Raw genomic sequence first — 24,141 nt, 5'->3', positions numbered from 1 at the left:
TTAGGGTGACCAGGCCGGCAGGGGACCAGGTAGGGGGTGACCAGGCCAGCAGGGGACCAGTTAGGGAGCGATCAGGCTGGCAAGCAGAAGCAGTTAGGGCGATTAGGCAGGCAGGTAGAGTGGTTAGGGGCGATCAGGCAGGCTGGCGGGGGGGCAGTTAGGGGTGATCAGGCTGGCAGGCAGAGGCAGTTAGGGGTGATCAGGCCAGCAAGGGAGAACAGTTATGGGCAACCAGGCTGGCAGGGGGGTAGTTAGGGGCGACCAGGCCAGAAGGGGGGCAGTGAGGAGTGACCAGGCTGGCAGGGGTGGGCAGTGAGGGATGATCAGGCTGGCAGGCAGAGGCGGTTAGGGGTGATCAGGCTGGCAGGGGGGGGCAGTTAGGGGCAATCAGGCAGGCAGGCAGATGAGAGGTTAGGAGCCAGGGGTCCCAGATCGTGAGAGGGATGTCCGACTTCAGGGGATCGGGCCTATACCGGCAGTTGGACATCCCCCGAAGGCTCCCGGATTGGAGAGGGTACAGGCTGGGCTGAGGGGACCCCCCTCCCGCACACAAATTTCGTGCACCGGGCCTCTAGTTCAATTATAAGTAGAAATACATTACATTTTTGTTTTAATTTTGATAGAATTCACCTTCTCATGTTATTAAATCTTCCCACATAAAAACATGATACATCTTTCTTATTCAGATTTTGTTTTATGTTCTTAATAGATTTTAAGGTGTTTTTTTTCTTCAGATTGAATCTGCAGATGTTTATAGCTCCCTCCATGTAGGCCCTGCTTGCTTGTTCACCTCAGCAGCTGCTTTAGTTCAGGAGAGCTGCTGTGTTGTGTGAGAGATAGAATTGGGAGTAGAGGGGAGAAGGGGAAGCATTAAGCTTCCATGCTCCCAGAATCCCCTCCATGTATAGTTGTTAATGTTTTTTATATAAAGAATTATATAGCAGTAATTTGGGGGGAAAGATGTTTAATTCTTAACTCACACCCAGCTGTAGAGTAGCATGCCAAGATACATGTTGAGACCCCTGTGCTTAAAAATAGAATTTATATTTCATGTGTAAAAAAAATACAGTGTAGCATGGATGCTCAGTTCCTAAAATAACTTCACTTCTGATCCAAGTAAAGATAACAATTATATAATGATAAATAACTTGCAAGTTGAAGGCATAACGTTGATTTTCATCTTTTTGTATAGTTATTAACCTGAGGTCAGATTATGAAGTTGATTTAATTTCATCCCTGAGTATTTTAAACATTTTTTAAACAGATAGGGAGAAATTTTCTCTCTTTGTGCTTCTCGCAGTGCCTTACATATAATAGGTGCTCAATAAATACTCAAACTATATGAACAAACTAAGGAAGTCCTAGTCACCTGTGAAAGTGATGGTTATTCTACGTTCCTAATAAATTATACATAACTAGAGGCCCGGTACACAAAAATTTGTGCACTCGGCGGGGAGGGGGGGTCCCTCAGCCCGGCCTGTGCCCTCTCGCAGTCTGGGACCCCTCAGGGGATGACCACGTGCTGGCTTAGGCCCGCTCCCCGGGGGATTGGGCCTAAGCTGGCAGTCAGACATCCCTCTGGCAGCCCGGCAGCCCTCGGGGGATGTCCACTTGCCAGCGGGATACAGGCCTAAACTGCAGTCGGACATCCTTAGCGCTGCTGAGGAGGCAGGAGAGGCTCCCACCACCACCGCTGTACTGGCAGCCATCAGCCTGGCTTGTGGCTGAGCAGAGCTCCTCCCATGTGGGAGCGACCTGACCACTAGAGGGCAGCTCCTGCATTGAGAGTCTGCCCCCTGGTGGGTCAGTGTGTGTCATAGTGACCAGTCACTCCCAGTCTTTCTGCTGTTAGGGTCAGTTTTCATATTACCCTTTTACTATATAGAATAGAGGCCTGGTGCATGGGTGGGGGCCGGCTGGTTTGCCCTGAAGGGTGTCCCGGATCAGGGTAGGGGTCCCGCTTGGGGATGAGGGGATGATGGCTGTTTGCAGCTGGTCACACCCCCTTCAGGGTGGGGGTCCCGCTTGGGTGCTTGGCCAGCCTGGATAAGGAGATGATGGCAGTTTGCAGCTGGTCACACCCCCTTCAGGGTGGGGGTCCCCACTGGGGTGCCTGGCCAGTCTGGGTGAGGGGCTGAGGGCCATTTTCAGGCTGGCGGGTGACTGAAGCTCCCAACCTCTCCTTTTTTTCTTTTTTTTTAAATTCTGGGATTTATTTACCTTCTATGGCTGTCACTCGAGCTGAGAGCCGGCTTTAGCTCTGAGGCTCAGCTCCAGCTCTGAGACCTCAGCTGCTGAAAGCAGGTATCTGGGTTTGTTTGGGTTCTATAATTGTAACACTGTTTTGGTCCTGCTCGCTCCAGCTCTGACGGCTGAAAGCAGGTTTCTGGGGATTGGTTAACTTCTATAATTGCAACATAGTTGCTTAGTGTGCAAGCTCAGAGGCCGGCAGCGGCAGGCGGGGAACCTTGGCTTCCTCCATCACTGGAGCAAGCAAGTCTCCTGTTCGCTTCAGCTGCTTGGCAGCCCGCCGCCATCTTGGTTGGCAGTTAATTTGCATATCGCCCTGATTAGCCAATGGGAAGGGTAGCAAAGTGACACCCATTTGCATGTTTCTCTTTTATTAGTGTAGATGGTCATACCATACATTTTCATATAGCATTCTGGGCTAGATTTTCTGTTAGGCAATAACTGCCATCCTCTACTAGTTCTGACAGGTAAAGTTGTATAACAAAGCAATATGGGGTGTATAATAATAAAAAGTTGCTCTAAAGTTTGTATAACAAAGCAATATGGGGTGTATAATAATAAAAAGCCATCTTATGTTTGTATAGCAGTATATATTTTATAAAATACCTTCATACTATTTCACTGGATTTTCACAACATTCTTTTTCTTTTTTTTTTAAATTGTTTAAAGTATTACCTATGTCTCCTTTTTCCCGGATTGACCCCCCCCCCCCCCACACACACACACACACACAACATGCTTATATAAACAGGACAAGGACCGTTTTTAAAAATATTTTTATTAATTTCAGAAAGGAAGGGAGAGGGAGAGCAAGAGAGATAGAAACATCAATGATGAGAGACAATCACTGATCAGCTGCCTTCTGCACACTTCACACTGGGAATCGAGCCCACAACCCAGACATATGCCCTGACCGGGAATCGAACCCTGACCTCCTGGTTCATAAGTCAATGCTCAACCACTGAGCCAAGCTGGCTGGGCTTTTTTTTTTTTTTTTTTTTTATGAGATGGCAGTAAATGATAAATAAAGGACACACAGCTAGTGAGCCATGTAACAGGGACTAGAGTGCACACCTATCTCAAAATGGTGTATACACAATGTGCATAATATAAAAGAGTATCTTTTTTTTGCAAGAAGGTGAATGTTTTCATTGAGGTTTTAGCCATTGCATATGAGATTAATGCTCTATGGGTGTAAGTTGGTTCAATTAATGAAGACTTCTTTGAAGTACTGTGATTTGAATTTTAAAAGAATAAAGAAGTAGAGTCCAGCATTCTTTTCTTTGGTTTTATTTTGCTTTAATTTTTAAAATTTCCTTTTTGTGCACTGTATTTCAATGCTAACTCTTGAATTATTTTCTGAAATGAGTTGGAGTCTTAATTATTTAAAAATTGAATTATTGAAATACTAGAATAGGCAAAATTAATCTGTGGCGACAGAAAGAAAGACCAAGTGGGAGGGAAGGATGGGGATGGACTGAAAAAGGGCAAAAGGGAACTTTGGGGATGATGGAAATGTCCTATATCTTGTTGGGGTGATGGTCTTAAAACTGTAACAGTTTGTTACAGTTTGAACTATACACTTAAAATGTGTTCATTTTATTGTATGTAATTTTATACCTTAGTAAGGTTTTAAAATTAGGTAATCAGTCAGATTATGGGCTGGAGAGAGTCCTGGGAATTACTTACACAATTGCATCCAAATTAAACCAATCAGATCAAGCCCCTTCTTGTTAGATTAGGTTTTTATGAAATTTAGGGAAGAGAATAAACACTAAAGAGTTTTCTAAGCTTTTTAAATTATTTCTAAACATAAGAATTTTAACTCTGTATATTGCTTAAGAAACATGAATATTACTATAAATGATAGATGATTACTTTTTGTAAAAGTCATACATTCCTGATTATTTTGGGATTTTCTTCCACATAATATCTCTGATAAATGGAAAAATTTTGGAAGAATTTAATCTGTAACATTCATTAATATAGCCAGTGGTTAAGATAGAGAAGTTTTTATTTATGTCCCAACTAGGTGTGTGATTTGGGCCATTCACTTTACATCTCTGGACCTCAATTTTACAATCTGTAAAAGAGGGATAGTAATATTTTATGTGGTTGTTATGAGGATTATATGTAATTCATTTAATACAGTCTTGTGCCTGGTATGTAGTAAATAATTTGCAAATTATTTGTTGTATATTATTAGCTATTATTGATTTAAATCAATATATTTTGCTGTGAATTATTTTATCAGCAATGATGATGCCTCCTATAGGTTTTTGTTTTTATGACTAGTTGAACATAGCTAATAAGTAGCTCCCTACATTTATCAGTATATTTCTGGTCTTAGCATATTTTTCTCTGTGAGGTCTATTTGGTCCCCAAAATCTGCTTCTCATCACTACCAGATACTAATATAACCTCTCTTTCTGTTTTAGTTCCCTATGTCTTTACCACTTCAAGTTGGTAGACTCAGTACCTTGGAATCACTTTTGATCGTTTCCTAGAATTGTATGTTGTAATGTACTAAAAATATTTGTATTTATCTCCTTCTTGCCATTTGCACTTTTAGTTTCTGTTAGTTTGATTTTCATAAAACAGATACCAACCATCACACATTGTTCCCAAAACATGCTTTGATGTTTCATTTTCTTAAAATGTTCACTCCTTCTAGGAATAACATCTACTCCCAGAATGCTTCTAAATTCACCTCAAATGTCACTAACCCCAAGAAGTCTTTCTTGATTTCTTCATATGTGCTCCAACCCTTTATATCATGTAGAAACTATTTCTTCTTTCTCTTAACTTTGTTTTAAAACATTTCTGTCTAGTATTTAGTACGGCAAATGTAACTATAGAATATTTGAACCAAAGGAAGCCTTTGGGAATCATCTAAGTCAACCTCCTAATTTTAGATATAAGAAGTTGCACAAAACTCTTATCCAATGTTCAACTGAGTATTTGATGCAGAAATGGAAGTAGAACTTGGGTCTTGAATTTCTAGACGAGTTATTTTTCTATATACACATTGTAATCCAATATAGCTATTTCTTAAGCTATGTTGCAGTATTTTACTGTAGATCTGTTGAAATCTATGTAAGCATTAACTTATGGATTCTTGAAGAAGGAATTGCTTCATTTCTCTTCGTATCTTTATAGATGTTTCTCAGAGATGTTTTATCTTCTGCTTGAATGGATGAATGAACTAACTAATACTACTTTGCATTGTATTAATATTTTTTAGTATTACTAACTTAATGTAAAACTCAAATGATATTCTCTACATGTGCACCTTTTAAAAGAAATTGGTAAATTGAGACCTGTAGGGGGCAGCCCAACACAGCAAGTTTTGATTGCCCTTGCTAAATAAAAATAAGCTAGCCACTACTCTCTGAGATGGTTTTAGATTGAAATCGCTTCCTGTGTGGGTTTTTGAAAAATAAAAGCAAGTACTATTAGGTTATTTGGCAGGTATTTTTTAAAACAATTGTCATATATAGGGATGGGAACTTTTTGATGCAGATGATTTGCTGTTTTGTTTTTCAAGTGTTGGATGAGAGCAAATGATATTTATCAGAGCTTTTAAAATTTTTGCATTATTAGTTACAAGATAATGCAGATAATATGATAGCAAATGTTTTCTCTAATTTATTGCTAGGAAAATGAAAATAATCCAAAATTATCACAAACTACTAAAGTTATTATTAAATAAAATCAGTATTTTCTCATTATTAATTTGTTGCACTAAGCTAGTTCATTGTTTTATTTAATATTTCTAAGATTAAAAAAAGTACTGCTGGTAATTATAGACAAGTAACAATAGTAGCTAACATTTATTATGTACTTTACTATTTGCCAGATACTATTTTAAATATTTTATATGTATTCATTCTATAATGTTCACTATAGTGAACATTGATATGTGCTGTTGTATGTTGTAATGTGATATGTGCTGTGATATGTGCTGGTACTGTCCCATTTTATAAATATGGTAATTGAGATGAAGGTTGGTTATTGAACTTGCCCAGGGTTACTCAGCTTAGTAAGTAGGTGAGCTGGGATTTGAACCCAGGTAGTATAGCCACAGAGCCCACCGTCTTTATGACTATTTTCTTTGATATATTGTTAAGTTTATTACTTTTATTTTTTTACCCTTTTGTATCATAGCTTTCCATTTAAGATTTTTCCAATTTCTACACACATCAGGCTCCTTTATTATTCCACCCTTTTGGTTGCTTCCTGCCTTTATTCCATTTTTCCTTCTAATAGAGAAAATGCATGGACAGAAAGTAAAAATATAACATCCTGCCTTTAGTGTGAAGAGATTGAAACAGATAGCTAAAATTATGTGGTTTTGTGTCTCTTTTTATATATATATATATATATTTTTTTTTTTTTTTTTTATTTTTTACAGAGAGGAAGGGAGAGGGATAGAGAGTTAGAAACATTGATGAGAGAGAAACATCGATCAGCTGCCTCCTGCACACTCCCCACTGGGGATGTGCCCGCAACCAAGGTACATGCCCTTGACCGGAATCGAACCTGGGACCCTTGAGTCCGCAGGCCGACGCTCTATCCACTGAGCCAAACCAGTTAGGGCGGTTTTGTGTCTCTTTTATTTACAGAATGTTATTTTTCTAATTACCAATTAAGCAAGTTTTAGTTATCACATTAAAACATGAACTCTCCAAGCATGTATGGAGTAATATTAGAAACTAAATTATTAAATACCTCATTTTAAAAGAGATAGGTTTATTACAAGATGGACTTAATTATTTCACTAAAATTAATTTTTTAGCTTCCTCCACAAAGAAATTCTTGATTGTAGTAAGATGCTTAATGTGTTTTTTATAGTATTCTAGCATATGTAAAAGTTAACCTTACTGTCAGTTATTGATATGTATTTTTTTCCTCATTCTCTGCTTTTGATCATTTCACCTCTCCTTGATACCCTTTTGAGATTATGAGTAGATATAGTGAAAATGAGTTAAACTCCAGTTGGTCAGTTTGAAATTTAACAAAAGCTCATATTAAATGTGAGATGGCTTAAAAAGTTATAACTGCTGACTAAAATGAAAACAGCTGTTCATACCTAAGTACTCAATAGTATTTACATCACAAAATAAGATCTTAGTATATAACTCTTTTAAAAAAACATTTTTCAATTAAGTTTACTTCTTGGTTTATTATTCTTTATTAAGGCACCTCAGATTACCATTAATATTTGAGTTTCTTGGAGGAATAGTCAACCCCGGTAATATATGCCCGAAATAGCCATGTAGAACAGTCAGGCAGGCTGCTGCCTTAGTGATTGACTCAGTCCCCCCGTCTTTACCTGACATGGATGTTAGAGTCCCGATTTACTGATGGTCTCAGAAGGTCTTGGCAGTTGCCAGTCTAAGCTTAGTTCCTGTACAAAGAATGTTCATTCCTTCAGCCTACTATTCAAAAAGACCTCTAAGACCAAAATTGCTTTGTGTCATGATCACATTTTTATTTTCTCAATTCCCTTTTCTTTTCACCTCAAAAAATGCCAACATCCAGAAATGGTGCCCCTTAGGGTGGTTATTTAATCTGTTGACAATTTCATGGTGTAAGGAAATTTGCTTAATCATTTATCTATTCCAATAGTGAAAACTACCTTCTGATTTTTTTTCTGTTCTTCTCATAACTGATTTTCATATAACATGCCAGAACACACAGCACCTGTCTGTTAAGAACAGAATTACTAGGCTTTGATTCTTAGTAGTGGTTCCTTCTTTTGGGTAAATATGAGAGTTGCTTTTGATCTAATTACTCATACTTTTAAAATAACTACTTGCTAATAATTTTAAGTAGGTAATATATAGGATGATTATTTAGGAATATTAGAAGTAAAAACGAAGTAAAAATACAAAAGCCAATATCCTATTCTTTATTTCTGATTTGATCTTGGAAAATTTGTTTGGCATACCATGCTCTTTGATGAAGTATATGTCTTAGTTGTTGGGTCATACTTGTTTTGTTTTGTTTTTAATTTTTAAGGTTTTATGGGGGCTATATAATACTTTTGGTTTTGTGATCCATACAGATTGTTCATAATGATAAGACAAGCACATAAAGAGATTATACATATAAATACAGGCATGTATGTGTAGATATATTGATGTGTGTATTATCAATTATATTGATATTACATATAGATACCAGATAATGATATACATACTTGAAACTCCTCAAATCTTTAGGCAAGTTGCTTCTTTTACAGATTGTGATATATTAAAATGTTAATTCTCAGTTAAGAAATATAGCCTAGTTTAAACATTCAATAGTATTATCTTACTTTGATGCCTTGGGAGCATTTTACAAAGTACTGTATATCTTGTCTTAAACAGGATGTATCTCTCAAAAGTCTGCTTCAAAAAAGGCTATAAATTTAAAGGAGGGTCAATGCTGGTTCAAAGAGCCACTGTTTGAGTGTATTGCTGAGGGGGTAGGGGTAGAGAGAGGTCTCTATCAATGGAATGATGAGTCTGATCATAATTAACTTCAACAGAATTGGATCTACATTTGGAAACCATATTTGAGTAGACCATATGTCTACCTTGGGTGTGATCTTTTCATGAAAGTCACCTGTCTGCATGCATATGTTGTGACACATTTATGTACAAAATATAAATTAATTAAAATTGAACTAGTGAAATTATAAGAATTAGTAAGCTGAAGATTTCAAATAATGATTGAGTTCACTGAGTGATTTGGATATTAGATATGTGGCTGAGTTAATGTGCACAAAACTTTGAGAAATAAAACTAATGTGTGTTATTCTCAAACTTCATTTAGTCATGTTTTACACCATATTAAACTTGGCCTCAAAGCATTGTCAATGGAAATTACGTTTGAAATGTGGAAAATTAACATATATTTAAAGAAATAGCATATTTTCAAAGCTCAGAAATCCAGTGTGGTTCTTGTGCTGTTTAAAATTTGAAGGAAATAATGTATTTCAATAGGTAATTCTATCCTTTTAGTCTTCCTTCCTTTCCCTTTTTTCTTCTCCTCCCTTTTTTATCTTTCTGTCCCACCTTTCCTCCTTGACAGAGTCCTTCCTTTTCTCTGCCTCACTAATTTGAAGAGTGTCTTTACTACATAGTAAAGCACTTCCTATTTTAATTAAAGTTTTGAACTTTTAAAAGCAGAGCTTTGCTGAAGGAAAAATACCTCTATTAGTTTACATTTAAAATCCTTTTCATCATGATGAGGGTAATTATCTGTTACTTCTAAGAGGTAAGCCATAGCTAATTTCTGACTCTGCGTGTATACATGTTTAAAGTAACTTAGAATCAGCTTGGCACAGACAGTTCTGACGTCTGCTTATGTAATGCAGCATCCATACTCTTCACTAGGTGTTCATTTTAGCTGCAGATGCTTCATATAAAACAGGGTAGAGTAGCTTTCAAAAGGATCTACACATCAAAGTACATATAACTTGAACTCTGGTTTCTACATTGTTTGAGGAATCCTTAATGGAGTGGAACTAAAAATTTGTTTTTCTCCCTACCACATTATCGTTTTAAAATTTTTAAAACTTTGCATTTCCATGCCTTCCTAAGCCATAGCCCATGTAAACGATTAGTTTTATTACTTTGGAATGTTTTAGCAGCATTCACATTAAATATTATTATAATCATTCTGTGTAGTAAGGAAGGTTTCCTTTCATTTTAATTAATTCTGGGGAATAATGATGCTGTTTTTGGAACAGTAAATAAAATTCCTTACGTAAAGCACTATCTTTTAAGTTGGAATAACATACACTTGCACTCATTTTGAAATTTGGCTGATAACTATTCATGAGGCCAAGTTTATCATCTTTTAAGACCTGGTTCCTAAGAGGACTTTAAATTAAGTACAGTGATTATAGCTTTTAGCCACACTGTATCCTCTTTTGCTAATGAATTCTTTGGAGCAGAATGTTTCTTGTGCAACCCCTCAGCTCATCACAGTCTTCCTTTTCTCAGATGGATAAACTGTCACTTAAGTTATACAAGAATTAACCTTTGATGTATATACAATCCTCTTCATACCCTATTTAAAAGTCACCATTTCCGCCGAAACCGGTTTGGCTCAGTGGATAGAGCGTCGGCCTGCGGACTGAAGGGTCCCGGGTTCGATTCCGGTCAAGAGCATGTACTTGGGTTGTGGGCACATCCCCAGTAGGAGATGTGCAGGAGGCAGCTGATCGATGTTTCTCTCTCATCGATGTTTCTAACTCTCTATCTCCCTTCCTCTCTGTAAAAAATCAATAAAATATATTTTTTTTAAAAAGTCACCATTTCCTTGTACTAAATAACAACATATTTATGCTATTTTAAAACCTCTATTATGGAAAAGAAACTGTAATTTCATTTGCCGAATTGGTGATGTCAGATTATCTTGAAATAAGATGCTGTTGGGAACATCAGCCTGCTTTGAATTCTGTAGACAGCCTTGTCTTCATTTACTGTGTTCCAAAAATCTGATTTTTTTTTTTATGGAGATAGAGACTTGTATTACAAATAATGAAATTTCTAGGATAGGCTATATAATTAATAATAAAATTGAACTATAATATCAGTATTATAAACCCTAACTGCGTTTGTAGTATTTTTCCTGTATCATTCCAGATGCTAACTCGAGAATCTGCAAGGGGAAGAGTTCCTCTTTGTGCAGAGTATGTCCTCTCCTTTTTGGTCACAGGAGTGTGGGTGGGAATCAGCTTCCAAGCTAGTGAGGAAGGAAGTAGGATGATGAGTTCCTTTGCCATCCTGACTAGTAGAGGGTTCTGGGGAAGCTCAGAAACAGTAGACATAATGAGCCTACAATGTGGGCAGTACTTTTATGAATAAAGAGTTTTTTTTAAATGGTGCATACAGTGTATTTGGTAAGATAGATTACTTATTATTAAAATCTGAATCTATTTTAGTAAACTTTCCCCCTTTTAAACGAGCATTTTATAATTTTACAACTTTTCGGCTTCATTTTAAGTGTCAGAACATGAGTTTTAAATGTGTTTTGCTGAACAAAGCAGTTATTTAAATTACCAAATAAATTTTTTTAAATTGCCATGATGCTATAAAATTTCTTAAACCTGTAATTATTTGAATTGATGAGGACGAGTATTTCTCTGATCCTTATTGTTTGGGGCTCTTGACCTTCAAAAAAATTTTTAAGCATTATAAATTTTTGAAAATAGATTATTTCCTAAAAACTTATGAAACCAACATGTATAATGAATAGTTAATAAATCAGACTATGATGAATCTGGGCTACCATCCTAGAAGCACTCCCCTATCACCCACATGAGCACTTTTACATATTTTTACTTTAAAAAAAATTTTTTTTAATTGATTTCAGAGAGGGAGGGAGAGGAGAGATAGAAACATAAATGGTCAGAGAGAATCATTGACTGGCTACCTCCTGCATGCCCCTTGCTGGGAATCGAACTCACAACCTGGGCATGTACCCTGACTGGAAATCGAACTGTGACCTCCTGATTCATAGGTCAAGGCTCAACCACTGAGCCACACTGGCCGGGCTACATTTACTTTTTAATAACAGTTTTATTGAGGTAGAAGTTTGATACCATAAAGTTCACCCCTTTAAAGGGTATTTTATTTATTTCTTTTTAGAATATTTAGAGTTGGTGCAACCATTACTACCACATACAGTAGTCCTCATTTAATGTATTTGATAGGTTCTGTGACTTTAAGGGAAACAATGTATAATGAAAGCAGTTTTACCATAGGCTAATTTATATAAAGAAGAGTTAAGTTCCTCATCATCCATCAATGTTACAATGAAATGACGTTATTCGAGGACATGCTATAATTCCAGAACATTTTTATCATCCCAAAAAGAAACTCCATACCCCACTAGCTATCACCTTCTCTCTAGCCCATGGCAACCACTAATCTACTTTCTATCTCTGTGAATATGCCTATTCTGAACAGTTTGCATAAAAGGAATCATATCTAATAAAGACGATGGAATATGCAAATTAACCATCACTCAGCGACAAAAGATGGCAGCACCCACAGTCAATAAAGAGGGAATATGCAAATTGGCTCGACAAAGATGGTGGTGGCCGGGCTGGGATGCTTGCATCGTCGCCATGGCGATGATGCAGGCATTCCGCCCCGCCCTGGCCACTCAGGCCTCTGGGCAGCACACGCAGGCGCAGAGCGGCCGGGGCTGGGTGGGACGCCTGCTATGAGGGAGCTATAGGAGGGCAGCGGCCGAAGTGAAGGCCCGGGTCCCGGGTGCGGAGGGCAGCCGGTGCCGGCAGCCAGGGGAAAGAAGGCCTATTCTTACATGAATCTTCATGCATCGGGCCTCTAGTCTTACATATATGGCTTTTTACTAGTATGTCTTGCTTCTTTCACCTGCATTAAATTTCCATGGTTCATTGATGTAGCATATTTCAATACATTCCTTTTTATGGTCAAGTAATATTCCATTGTATGGAGACATCACATTTCCATTTACAAATTAATCGATGGACATTTGGATTGTTTCCACCTTTTGGCTATAATGAGTAATGCTGCTATGGACATTAATAAACAAATTTTTGTGTGGACATATATTTTCAATTCTCTTGGGTAGATTAGATACTTAAGAGTGGAATTTACTAGGTCATTCTAAGAAATAATTACTGTGTTTAATCTTTCCAGGACTTGCTAGGCTGTTTTCCAAAGTTTCTGCTTCATTTTACATTCTCACCAGCAATGTATGAGGGTTCCAGTTTGTCTGCATTCTTGCCAATACTTATTTTCTATAATTTTAATTATAGCCATCCTAGTGGATATGAGGGGGCATATTATTTTGGTTTTGATTTGTACTTCCCTAATTACTAATTAAACATCTTTTTATGTGCTTACTGGCCATTTTTATATTATCTTAGGAGAAATATCTTTGAATTCTGTGTTCATTTTTTAAGTTGTGTTGTCTTTTTATTGTTGCATTGTAAGAGTTCTTTATATATTCTGGATAATAATCCCTTATCAGATATATAATTTGCAAATATTTTCTTCCAAACTGGATTTTCTGCTTTTCTTGATGATATCCTTTGAAGTACATAGATTTTTAGTTTTTATGAAGTCCAACTTTTTTATTGCTTCTCCTTTTGGGTTGTCATATCTAAGAAACCACTGCCAAATCCAAGGCCAATTATTTGTATCAGAGACAATTATCAATATTCCCATATTATGCATTTTATTTAGCATTCACTGTAGAACCCACAGAGGCCTGGAGATCATTGTAGAGCTTCCTAGATCCTAATCTAGGTTTAGAAGCACTTTTCTAGAGGATAAAACACTTGACTGGGCATCAAGAGAACAGAATTTCAAGCCTGAGGTCATTGAGACCTCTTTTACTCAAATGTTTCTTCTTGCTACTTTGATTTATTTGTACATTTTAAGTATTGCTTAATTATTTTATATGAGCATACTACAAAGAAAGAAGTCACTCATATGTAAAAGTGTCCTTTTGCCCTAGCTGGTTTAGCTCAATGGATAGAGCGACGGCCTGTGGACTAAAGGGTGTCCCGGGTTAGATTCTGGCCAAGGGCACATGCCTGGGTTGCGGGCTCGATCCCCTGTAAGGGGCGTGCAGGAGGCAGCTGATCAGTGATTCTCTCTCATCATTGATGTTTCTATCTCTCTATCTCTCTCTCTTCCTCTCTAAAATCAATAAAAATATATTTTAAAAATATATTATTAAAAAAATAATAAAATAAAAGTGTCCTTTCATTCTTCAGTAGAAAACAGTTTATTAATTACATTACTTTTGTATTATCCTACCTTTTTAGTGTGGCTTTGGGAAAATTAGCAAAGATATTTTAGAACTCCTATAGAAGGTAAAATTTAAACTGATTCCCTTGGTATGGCTTTGAAATCTTTTTTGAGAAACTTTTTAAAGTTAGATAATTACTAAAAACATCAATATCTAGCACTTTTGTAAAAAGCTTTTCATTTGGCTACTTTACTAAGAATTTCATATAAAATTTTTTAAGCAATATAACTTTTATAATCTGCCTCAAAACAGCACCAAATTGATCTCATCTTGACCAAAAGAAAAATGGTGCTTCCCTGCAACACATGCTATTCAATGAAAGGATATGAAGAAGACACAGACTGTTGCCTGTATTTGAAGAAAAATTGCCTTAACTATTTATGTGACAAAATACATTGGCATTGTCTAGACAGAATTATAATAAATATAAGTTTAAGTAAGACAAAACATAAACTTTAAACCAGATGTATGGATATAATTCTGATGGTGTTTTTATTTAATCATAGTCTTAATTAAAACACTACTGCTTTGAGGATTAAGTGTCCCTGACTATAATAATGACAGCTTTTTAAATGTTAATTATTATTTTTTAGAATTGTTTGGAATATTAAAAGTGGACTTCAGGCTCTGGTAGCATAACTACAGAAAGTGCTTATTTTCAAGTCTCCTATTTCCCTACGTAGAGGATAAAAGTCGTCTGATTAAGTGGCGCAGACTCCCCGCCCCGCTCCCCTCTGGTTCCCCACTTCCCACCACCAAAAAGACTGTTTACTGTAAAGGTCTAAAAGCATTCATTTGAAAATGGTCTGATCTTTTTACTTAATGATGTATTGTAATTGTGTATATTCTTAAGCTAATTTTAATATGAGGCTTCTTTTAAAAAGCATGTGATGCAAAATTTGACATGCATGAATATATCTTAGGCCAAATATGCATGTGACAGTTTGAAGCACATATCATGTGTCATTGTTCATAAAGTCTGGGAGCATATCCTGTGTAAACCCCTGTTTTTATTTGTGCCACATATTCTAATTAACAAGACTTCAAACGGAACTGATGGTCAAATACCAATTATTTTTCATTCTTTGTTAGTGGTTCTATATAGACTAAATAAATAGTGTTACCTTTGGTTCCACACTTACTAGTAACAGTGGTTTAAAAGGGAGGAATGAAAAGAACTAATCATTGTTAAGCACCTATTGAATAAGATGTTCTATGGATCTCATCTTATTTAATTATCATAGCAGTCATTTAAAGATATATATTATTCCCATTTTTCAATTCAGAAACAGACTCCCAAAGATTAATGAAATTTGCCATCAGTACACAGTCAGTTGTGTTGTGAATTGGGATTTCAACCAAACCTTTCCTAATCCCACTTTTCTTCCCTTATCCACTAATTTCTCACAGGTACCATTGAATTCCAGCTACTTCCCTTATGAAAGGGAAGGATTGGTGCTGAACTATGCCTGAAAAGCCTATCTCTCTCTTTTTAAAAAATTTTATCTATTTCACATTGGAACCTTAAAGACCTTCTATATTCCCTCCTTTGGTTCCATCCTCTCTTGAAACTCCCTACTGTTTTAATATATTACATTCTACCACACTTAGCATATTTTACTTTGTACCTACTGGTACAAATTCCACTCTTAGAAAATGAAATTATGTAACCAGTTATGGTTTGGGGGCGGCGGGGGAGGGGGGGGGTATTTTTGTTTTTGCTTTAGCTGCCTAAAGGTCCAGAGTTAAATTTCGTGCTTGTGCTTTAAAATTTTCTCTCATAGAGCTTTATACATATTTCTGTACATATTACTGTATTGTAATTATTTGTTTTTGTGTGCTTTATTCATTTTTGTATCCTATAGCATAGTGTTACCCTAGAAAGTGCTCAATAAATGTTTAATGAATGAAGATTTATGATATAATTTACCCCTGCCCTCTCTAGTCATTAGTCAGAGGCCCTGAACCAGGGTACTACTATTGGGATAATTTTTTGTTTTGTTTTTTAATGGCTGGATTCTGGGTGCCTAGATCTGAGCTGTTTGGGGGATGGGGGGCAGCCATAAAGACTGTGCCTAGTTGCAAAGACCACCGGGCTTGACTGGACTAGGCAAGAATTTACCTAAGCATTTGAAATCAGCCCTAACCCAAAATAGGAAGTAGGAAGTGAATCTAAGAGGTGAAGCTGGAGTGCTGCCAAGAGAGTGGGACCATAGTCAGGAAAGTACGATGTGGTCAGAAACTGGGAGGTTTGAGAATAGGCTAGGAAGCAGAAAGAATTTGAAAGGATATGGTTCTGGATGGGGGCTGTGAACACTTAGGGAGAGGGGCTAACTTTTTGAGGGGGGTAGTTAATCCTCACTGGAGGATATTTTTTCCATTGATTTTTTTTTTTTAGAGGGTGAGAGGGGAGGGGGCAGGGGGAGAGAATAGAGAGAGAAACATCGATGTGAGAGAGCCACATCAATTGGTTATCTGCCACCCAGCTACCTACCTTGACCAGAATTGCTGACACTCTAACCACTGAACAACACCAGCCAGGGCAGAGAGGGACTAAATTTTAAGTTGCTAGGTTAAAGGAGTTACTTAGGGCTGGTCAGAGAGCTTTGTGAGGGCAGAAACTCAACTCATTTTTCTCTGAGTATCTCTAACAAGTACTTGAGACAATGAAAGAGATGGATTAAGAATGAACAAATAAATGAATTAATGAAGCAAATCTATTTTCAGGTCACCTCATTTATCCACATCCCTTATATCTCTTCTCTCCATTTTCTTTGCCACCATGAGCGAGACTGGCTGGACAGGCCCTGGAGCCCTCCCGTGGTCCCTCCCTGACTGGCCAACCTCCCGCGTCCCACCCCCGCCCTATACAGGAGCTGCCCCCTGGTGGTCAGTGTGCTCCCACAAGGGGAGCGCCGCTTAGTCAGAAGCCGGGCTCATGGCTGGCGAGCACAGTGAGCATAGCGGCAGTGGTGGGAGCCTCTCCCGTCTCGGCTGTAGGCAGGTGGTAAGGAGCGAGGGGTCCCGGACTTCGAGAGCCCCGGACTGTGAGAGGGATGTCTGATAGTCAGCTTAGGCCCGATCCCCCCCAGGACATCTCCTGAGGGGTCCCGGACTGCGAGAGGGCGCAGGCTGTGCCGAGGGAACCGCCCCCCCCCCTCACCCCATTGCACGATTTTCGTGCACTGGGCCTCTAGTTATATACTATTTTATTATAGCTAAGCCATTTCACAATTTTGTTGCTAAATAGAGGGCAACTGAATCTTGAAAAGATTTCTTTGATTATTTTCAGATCAGACTATGGATGGTGCATTTTAGGTTTTGTTGTGTTTTGTTGTGTGTTTTTTTAAAAAATTAAGGGTACAGTCCTGCCCCTCCTTTTCCACTGACTCAGTCCCAGATGTCATCACATAGGCTTGCACTATTCAAACAGCATCTCGCTGGTCATCCTGATGTTACCTCTTAACCAAGTCATTGTACACAGTGCTGCTTTCCATTAGCCTTTAGGAAAAGCCTCTTTCATCACTTTACTTCCTTTGCTAAAAAGTCTTAAAAGCCTCTTCATTGCTTGGATGATAGAAAGCCCTAAATGGGTGGTGGCTATTTCAGATTATTACTTCAGTCCCCTATTCATTTCTTTCTTCTCTGAAGTCACCTAACCTTTATTATCTTCACATAGTTTATCCTTGATTGGGCACAATATTGTTCTCACTTTCATCTTGTGTGAAAAGTATGAGCTTCCTAAATTGAAGGATATCAGTCATACTTTAAAAAAATAGAGTTCAATTATTGCAATGAATTGTAGTATTATATTCAATGCATATTACCAAGGTTTTTGTTTTCTAAAACTTTTTCATACTTGCCACAAACACTCAAATGTATTATTGGAACATTATTTTTAACATTATGTACCCACTGAATGCACAATGTAAAGTTGCAAAAGCCAGCTCACATGTTTGCACCACGTTTCTTTTTTGCTATATTTTAGTTTATGTTTGCATTTAAACCAGGATTGTTTTTTAACAGATCTGTAACAGTTATGTGAGAGAATTGAGGTATACCTCTGTGATAAAAGAAAACAAAATTATCTTTTTAAAAAAATATATTTTTATTGATTGCAGAGAGGAAGGAAGAGGGAGAGATAGAAACATCATGATGAGAGAGAATCATTGGTCGGCTGCCTCCTGCACGCCCCCTACTGAATTGAGCCTGCAACCCGGGCATGTGCCCTTGACCGGAATCAAACCCAGGACCCTTTAGTCTGCAGGCTGATGCTCTATCCACTGAGCCAGACGAGCTAGGGCAACAAAATTTTCTTTAATGGCTAGATAGTTGAGATCATTTTCTTATAATATACTATAGGCCTTGGTGCACGGATTTGTGCACCAGTGGGGTCACTTAATTGTGCCCTCTCGCAATCTGGGACCCCTCAGGGAATGTCAGAGAGCTGGTTTAGGCCCAATCCCTGCAGGCCAGTCTGAAGGATCCCACCAGTGCATGAATTCATGCACCAGGCCTCTAGTATGCATATAAGATCATTGGTTTATCTCTCCATCTGAGATTCATCAGTCTGTTCCATGCTTCCATGCCTGTGCATTGAGTGTCTGCCCTCTGGTGGTCATTGCGTGTCATAGCTACCGGCCAGTCAGCTGGTTGGCCAGTCATTTAGGTTTTTATATATATAGATAAGGCATTACTCTGTACTTTTAGGTTTTTATAATTTTTACTCAACAAAGTTTAAAATAAAAACTACCAGCTTAACACATTGAACTACCAGCTTAACACATTGCAGACCACTAGTTTTATTGCCAGCTTTACCCAATGGCCATATAAGTTTGTATTGAATGAGTACAAAAAACGTTTTACATAAATGTTAAAGGCTCACCTTAAAATTAAATACCCATTGCATTTTAAAAAAATAAATCCTTTATGTGTAAGGTTTTTACCAGGTTGTTCCTTTTTTTCCCCCCCCCATACCTCCTCTCTCCATTCAGTTCGCCACCCCTAACCCCCTGCCCCTTTACCCCCTGCCCCCCAATGTTCCTCGTTCAATAAGGTGTAATGATTTTTTTACCAGTTCTCTTCCCGCCACCCCCTTACACCCCCCTTCCCCCCCGGAGAAATTGTTTGTCAGTCCACTCCCTTTCTATGCCCGATTCTATTCTATTCACCAGTTTATCCTGTTCATCAGGTTTTTTTATTCACTTAATTTTTAGATTCACTTGTTGATAGATATGTATTTGTTGTCACTTTGTTGTTCATAATTTTTATCTTTACCTTTTTCTTCTTCCTCCTCTTCTTAAAGAATACCCTTCAGCATTTCATATAATACTGTTTTGGCAGTGATGAACTCCTTTAGCTTTTTCTTATCTGTGAAGCTCTTTATCTGACCTTCAGTTCTACATGATAGCTTTGCGGGGTAGAGTAATCTTGGTTGTAGGTTCTTGCTATTCATCACTTTGAATATTTCTTGCCACTCCCTTCTGGCCTGCATGGTTTCTGTTGAGAAATCAGCTGACAGTCGTATGGGTACTCCCTTGTAGGTAACTAACTGTTTTTCTCTTGCTGCTTTTAAGATTCTCTCTTTGTCTTTTGCCCTTGGCATTTTAATTATGATGTGTCTTGGTGTGGCCCTCTTTGGATTCCTTTTGTTTGGGGTTCTTAGCGCTTCCTGGACTTGTAAGTCTATTTCTTTCACCAGGTAGGGGAAGTTTTCTGTCATTTAGGTTTCTTCAAATAGGTTTTCAATATCTTTCTCTCTCTCTTCTTCTGGCACCCCTATAATTCGGATATTGGTACGCTTGAAGTTGTCCTAGAGGCTCCTTGCACTATCTTCATATTTTTGTATTCTTTTTTCCTTTTGCTTTTCCGGTTGCGTGTTTTTTGCTTCTTCATATTTCAAATCTTTGACTTGATTCTTGGGATCCTCTAGTACAGTGGTTGGCAAACTGCGGCTCGCAAGCCACATGTGGCTCTTTGGCCCCTTGAGTGTGGCTCTTCCACAAAATACCACGTGCGGGTGTGCATGTACAGTGCAATTGAAACTTCGTGGCCCATGCACAGAAGTCGGTATTTTGTGGAAGAGCCACACTCAAGGGGCCAAAGAGCCCATGGGGGTCACGAGCGAGTTTGTGACCACTGCTCTAGTATGCTGTTGGATCTCTGTATATTATTCTTTATTTCAGTCAGTGTATGCTTAATTTCTGATTGGTCCTTTTCATATCTTGAGGGTCTCACTAAATTTCTAAGAGGTTTCTAGAAGATTCTTGAGTAACCTTATAACCGTGGTTTTGAATTCTATATCCAGTAGTTTGCTTTCCTCCATTTCTTTCATTTGTGACCGGTTTCTTTGTCTCCGCATTTTGGCTGCTTCCCTGTGTTGATAGAGTGGCTTTCTGAGCTAGGTGTCCTATAGGGCCCAGTGGCTCAGCCTCCCTAATCACCTGAGGTGGACACTCTTGGTGCACCCCTTTGTGGGCTGTGTGCACAGTCTTGTTGTAATTAAGCCTTGATTGCTGTTGGTATCACTGGGAGGAATTGACATCCAGGTGAATTGGCTGTGAGGACCAGCTGTGTCTACAATGGAGAACTTCTGTGCTGGAGACACCCTTATGGGGCAGGACTTGCTTCAGTGGGGCTTTGGCGCTCACTGAGTCTGCCCCCTGAGTGTGTCCCTTATGGATGTGAAGAGTTGTAATCTGGATGGTCTCACTCTGACCACTGGGTACACTGGCTCTTGGATCTCCAAGAAGGTGCAAAGTCAGCCACTGCCTGAGGCCACCCAGCAGGAGTTACAGAAAGATCTGCAGATTCCTCCTCTTTGTTTGGGGTTTGGAGGTGCCCAGATGAGGTGCAGCTGTGATGTAATGCAGGCTGCTGACGAGCCTTAGGCCTTCTTTTGGAAGTTCTAGGGTTCTCTGACCCAGCTACAGTCTGACAGGTTTTTAGGCGGAGAAAGGCCAGGCCATTCGTATGCAAAAGCCTCTGCGCACAGCATGGGTGGGGTTGTAAATTGGGTGGGGTGGGGTGGGGTGGGGTCTCAGGGAATCACCAGGGTGGAGCAAACCACAATGGCTGCCAGTCTGCGCTGCCTCTGAGTGGTCCCGGGGTCTGTGTCCTGCGGCCCCATGCAGGAACAGTGAATGCTGCAAGCACCTCTGCGAGAAAGCCACCCTCACGTTCCGGCCCAATGCCAGACAGTACAGTTTCTCTCTGTATGAGTCTGGGTCCCCAAATTCTCACCTGGAACTGGAGTTCAGAGCAGTTTTGAGCTTGTATCTCCCGTCTGATTGAAAAAGACAACAGTGTACCCAGCTGCCAGCCCCTTTCACGCGCACCTGCCTCCGTACCTCCACACTTCCACACCTCTGCACCTCCTACCAGACTCAATGTGCTTTTCTCTTTCCTTCTAGTTAAAGAATTTCCACTCAGCCAGCCTTACTGTGGTTCTGGATGATATTTGTTTTGTCTTTTAGTTGTAGTTTTAATGTGGTTGTGCGCGGTGGCAAGTTCAGGTGTTTACCTATGCTGCCATCTTGGTTCTTTCCCCATTGCATTTTGAAGTTATTTATTACATGTTCTTACAAGCTAATATCTTTTTAAAGTATGATACTTTGTAAAACACTGTGTAATATGAAAACATGATAATTCTCGTGATCCGTCCGCAATGTGTTAAAATAAAATAACAAGGGGAGGAGGTTATTTTTATTCTCTCTATCATATATTTATTTATTTATTAACTTACTCTGTGCTTGGCACAGTTCCTTAATTATTCCCACACAAACTTAAGAAATAGGGAATTGCCTGACCGGCATGGCTCAGTTGTTGAGCGTCGACCTATGAACCAGGAGGTCACAGTTTGGATTACTCGTCAGGGCACGTGCCCAGATTTCAGCTCAATCCCCAGTGTGGGGCATGCAGAAGGCAGCCAATCAATGATTCTCTCTCATCATTGATGTTTCTATCTGTCTCTCCCTCTCCCTTCTCTGAAATTAATAAAAATACATATTTTTTTAAAAAGCAATAGGGAATGTCCCAAATTTCTGAAGAAACTGGGTACAAGATCATAGAGCTCATAAATAATACTTCAGTTAGCAGACTGGCTGATTCCAGAGCTCTTCTGCACTCTGTGTCATGATGAAGTTTCCATCATCATTGACATGCTCCTGTAGAGGTAGTTTAGGAAAATGAAACTTAATTATAAAAGTGGGTGAAACATTAAAATTAATTAGCAATAAGTTAAGACATAGTGCTAATAACTCTTGCTGTATTTACTATTTTGAAAATTTTTTAACATATAGAGAAGTTAAAATAATAAAACAACTAAAACAATATATATCCTTCATCTAGATTCACCAGTAGTTAACATTTTTCTACATTTGCTTTCCCTTCCCTTCCACAATTTTGACACCTAAGAAATTTGACATTAATTTAATGAAGTTGTCTAATTTTTATTCCTCATTTTCCAAGTTATTCCAAAAAACGTCTTTTATAGCTGAATTTTAAATTTTTCTTCTCCAATCCAGTATTTAGTCAAGGTTTATTTTTTGTGTTTGTTACATCTAGTCAGTCTCTTTTAATGTTTTTGTATTGTTTTTGTTTTATTTTTTATTGCCTCTGAAAACTTTTTTGAGGCATCTAGGCCAGTCGTTTTTAGAGCATTGTACAGTCTGGGTTTGATTGTTTCCTCATTGCTAGATTTACTCGACTTTATGTTAAGCATTCTGGGCAATAATACCACATTGATGATGTATGTTTCTGACTGCACTGTATCCAAAGGAATCTACAGCAAGCTTTAAATTTCTGATCTATTAATTTGTTATTCGTAGTAACAAAGACTTAATTGTTTGAATTCTTTCTTCATTTTCAAATAGACAACGACTGAACGACCTTTCATTCAGAAGCTTTTTCGTCCTGTGGCTACAGATGGACAATTGCATACTTTAGGAGATCTCCTCAAAGAAGTCTGTCCTTCTGCGATTGCTCCTGAAGGTAATAGAATTAGCCGTAGTGAAACATTTCTTTCCTTTTTTTTTGTTACTGAGGTAAACACAAGCATTCTGCAGTTATAACTTTTACTAGTTACTTCAGGAAGAATTCTTTTTTAAAAAATATGTTTTTATTGATTTTTTTAGAGACAGGAAGGGAAAGAGACAGATAGAAACAATGACATACATCATCAATTGGCTGCCTCCTGCACTCCCGCACCCTCTACCCTCACCCCCCCTACCCCGCAGGGGATCGAGCCCATAACCCTGGCATGTGCCATGACCAGGAATTGAACCAGTGATCTCCTGGTTCCTGGGTGGAAGCTCAACCACTGACCCATGTCAGCTGGGCCAGAAGAAATTTTCATTATCTTCTAGGGAAAAGTCTTTTGAAACAGAAGCACTTAATATTTAATTTATTTTATAAATTACTGACACTAATAAAATAAGGAATTGACTCTCTGGCCAAATAAAATACATTGTTCTTAAATTATCCTTTTATCACATCTTTGGTTTCCTGGGCCTCTCATTTGTAAATTCAGTTCTGGTAAATACTATTTTTAATCTTCCACTGTGTTTCTTCATTCTAAAGGAATAAGAGGTAGTAAAATAAAATATCTTACCTTTGTTTTTCTTAATCAAATATGCCCGCCTTTTCTGGCATTCCTGTGTGTATCTAGCACTTCTGAATTGCACAAAGGTTCAATGGGGGCAGGGGACGAGGGGGCATCTAAAATACCAACAGAGATTGATTTAAACAAAAAATTATTGACCAATACTCAGAATTATTGAAATTGAACAGGTTTTATAGGTTTAAGAGTTTATAAATATATTATTAGGTCTTGCTGTCATTTGTCATGAGTGTACTAGTATTCTACTAGACCATATAGTTAAGGTTTTTGATGATGCCTTGCACACCCTCATATTTCTAATGCTGGGTTAAATGTTTACTCAAAATTTCAATTACTGAATTCTTTCTTTGTGTCATTACCTGAAATGTTATTTATGATCATTAAATCATAGCATAATTGACATTAGGTTGACCATAATACTGTCTTCCAATCTTAATCTATTTTCATTACTGTGTAATTTTAGT

General features: G+C 38.2%; 1 protein-coding gene across 2 annotated transcripts in view; it reads left to right on the top strand.

Moving 5' to 3' along the window:
• The window catches only part of ATG5 (autophagy related 5), a 118,961-nt gene that overhangs the window by 79,071 nt on the left and 15,749 nt on the right, over positions 1 to 24,141 (top strand). For both annotated transcript variants that reach the window (XM_006098008.3, XM_023761769.1), the window contains exon 7: positions 22,932 to 23,049. In XM_006098008.3, the coding sequence (XP_006098070.1) occupies positions 22,932 to 23,049 (118 nt within the window). The remainder of the gene's footprint in view (positions 1 to 22,931; positions 23,050 to 24,141) is intronic.

Source organism: Myotis lucifugus, unplaced genomic scaffold (genome assembly GCF_000147115.1).
Source record: "Myotis lucifugus unplaced genomic scaffold, Myoluc2.0 scaffold_216, whole genome shotgun sequence".
NCBI lineage: Eukaryota > Metazoa > Chordata > Mammalia > Chiroptera > Vespertilionidae > Myotis > Myotis lucifugus.
This window is presented reverse-complemented; position numbering and strand designations above follow the sequence as displayed.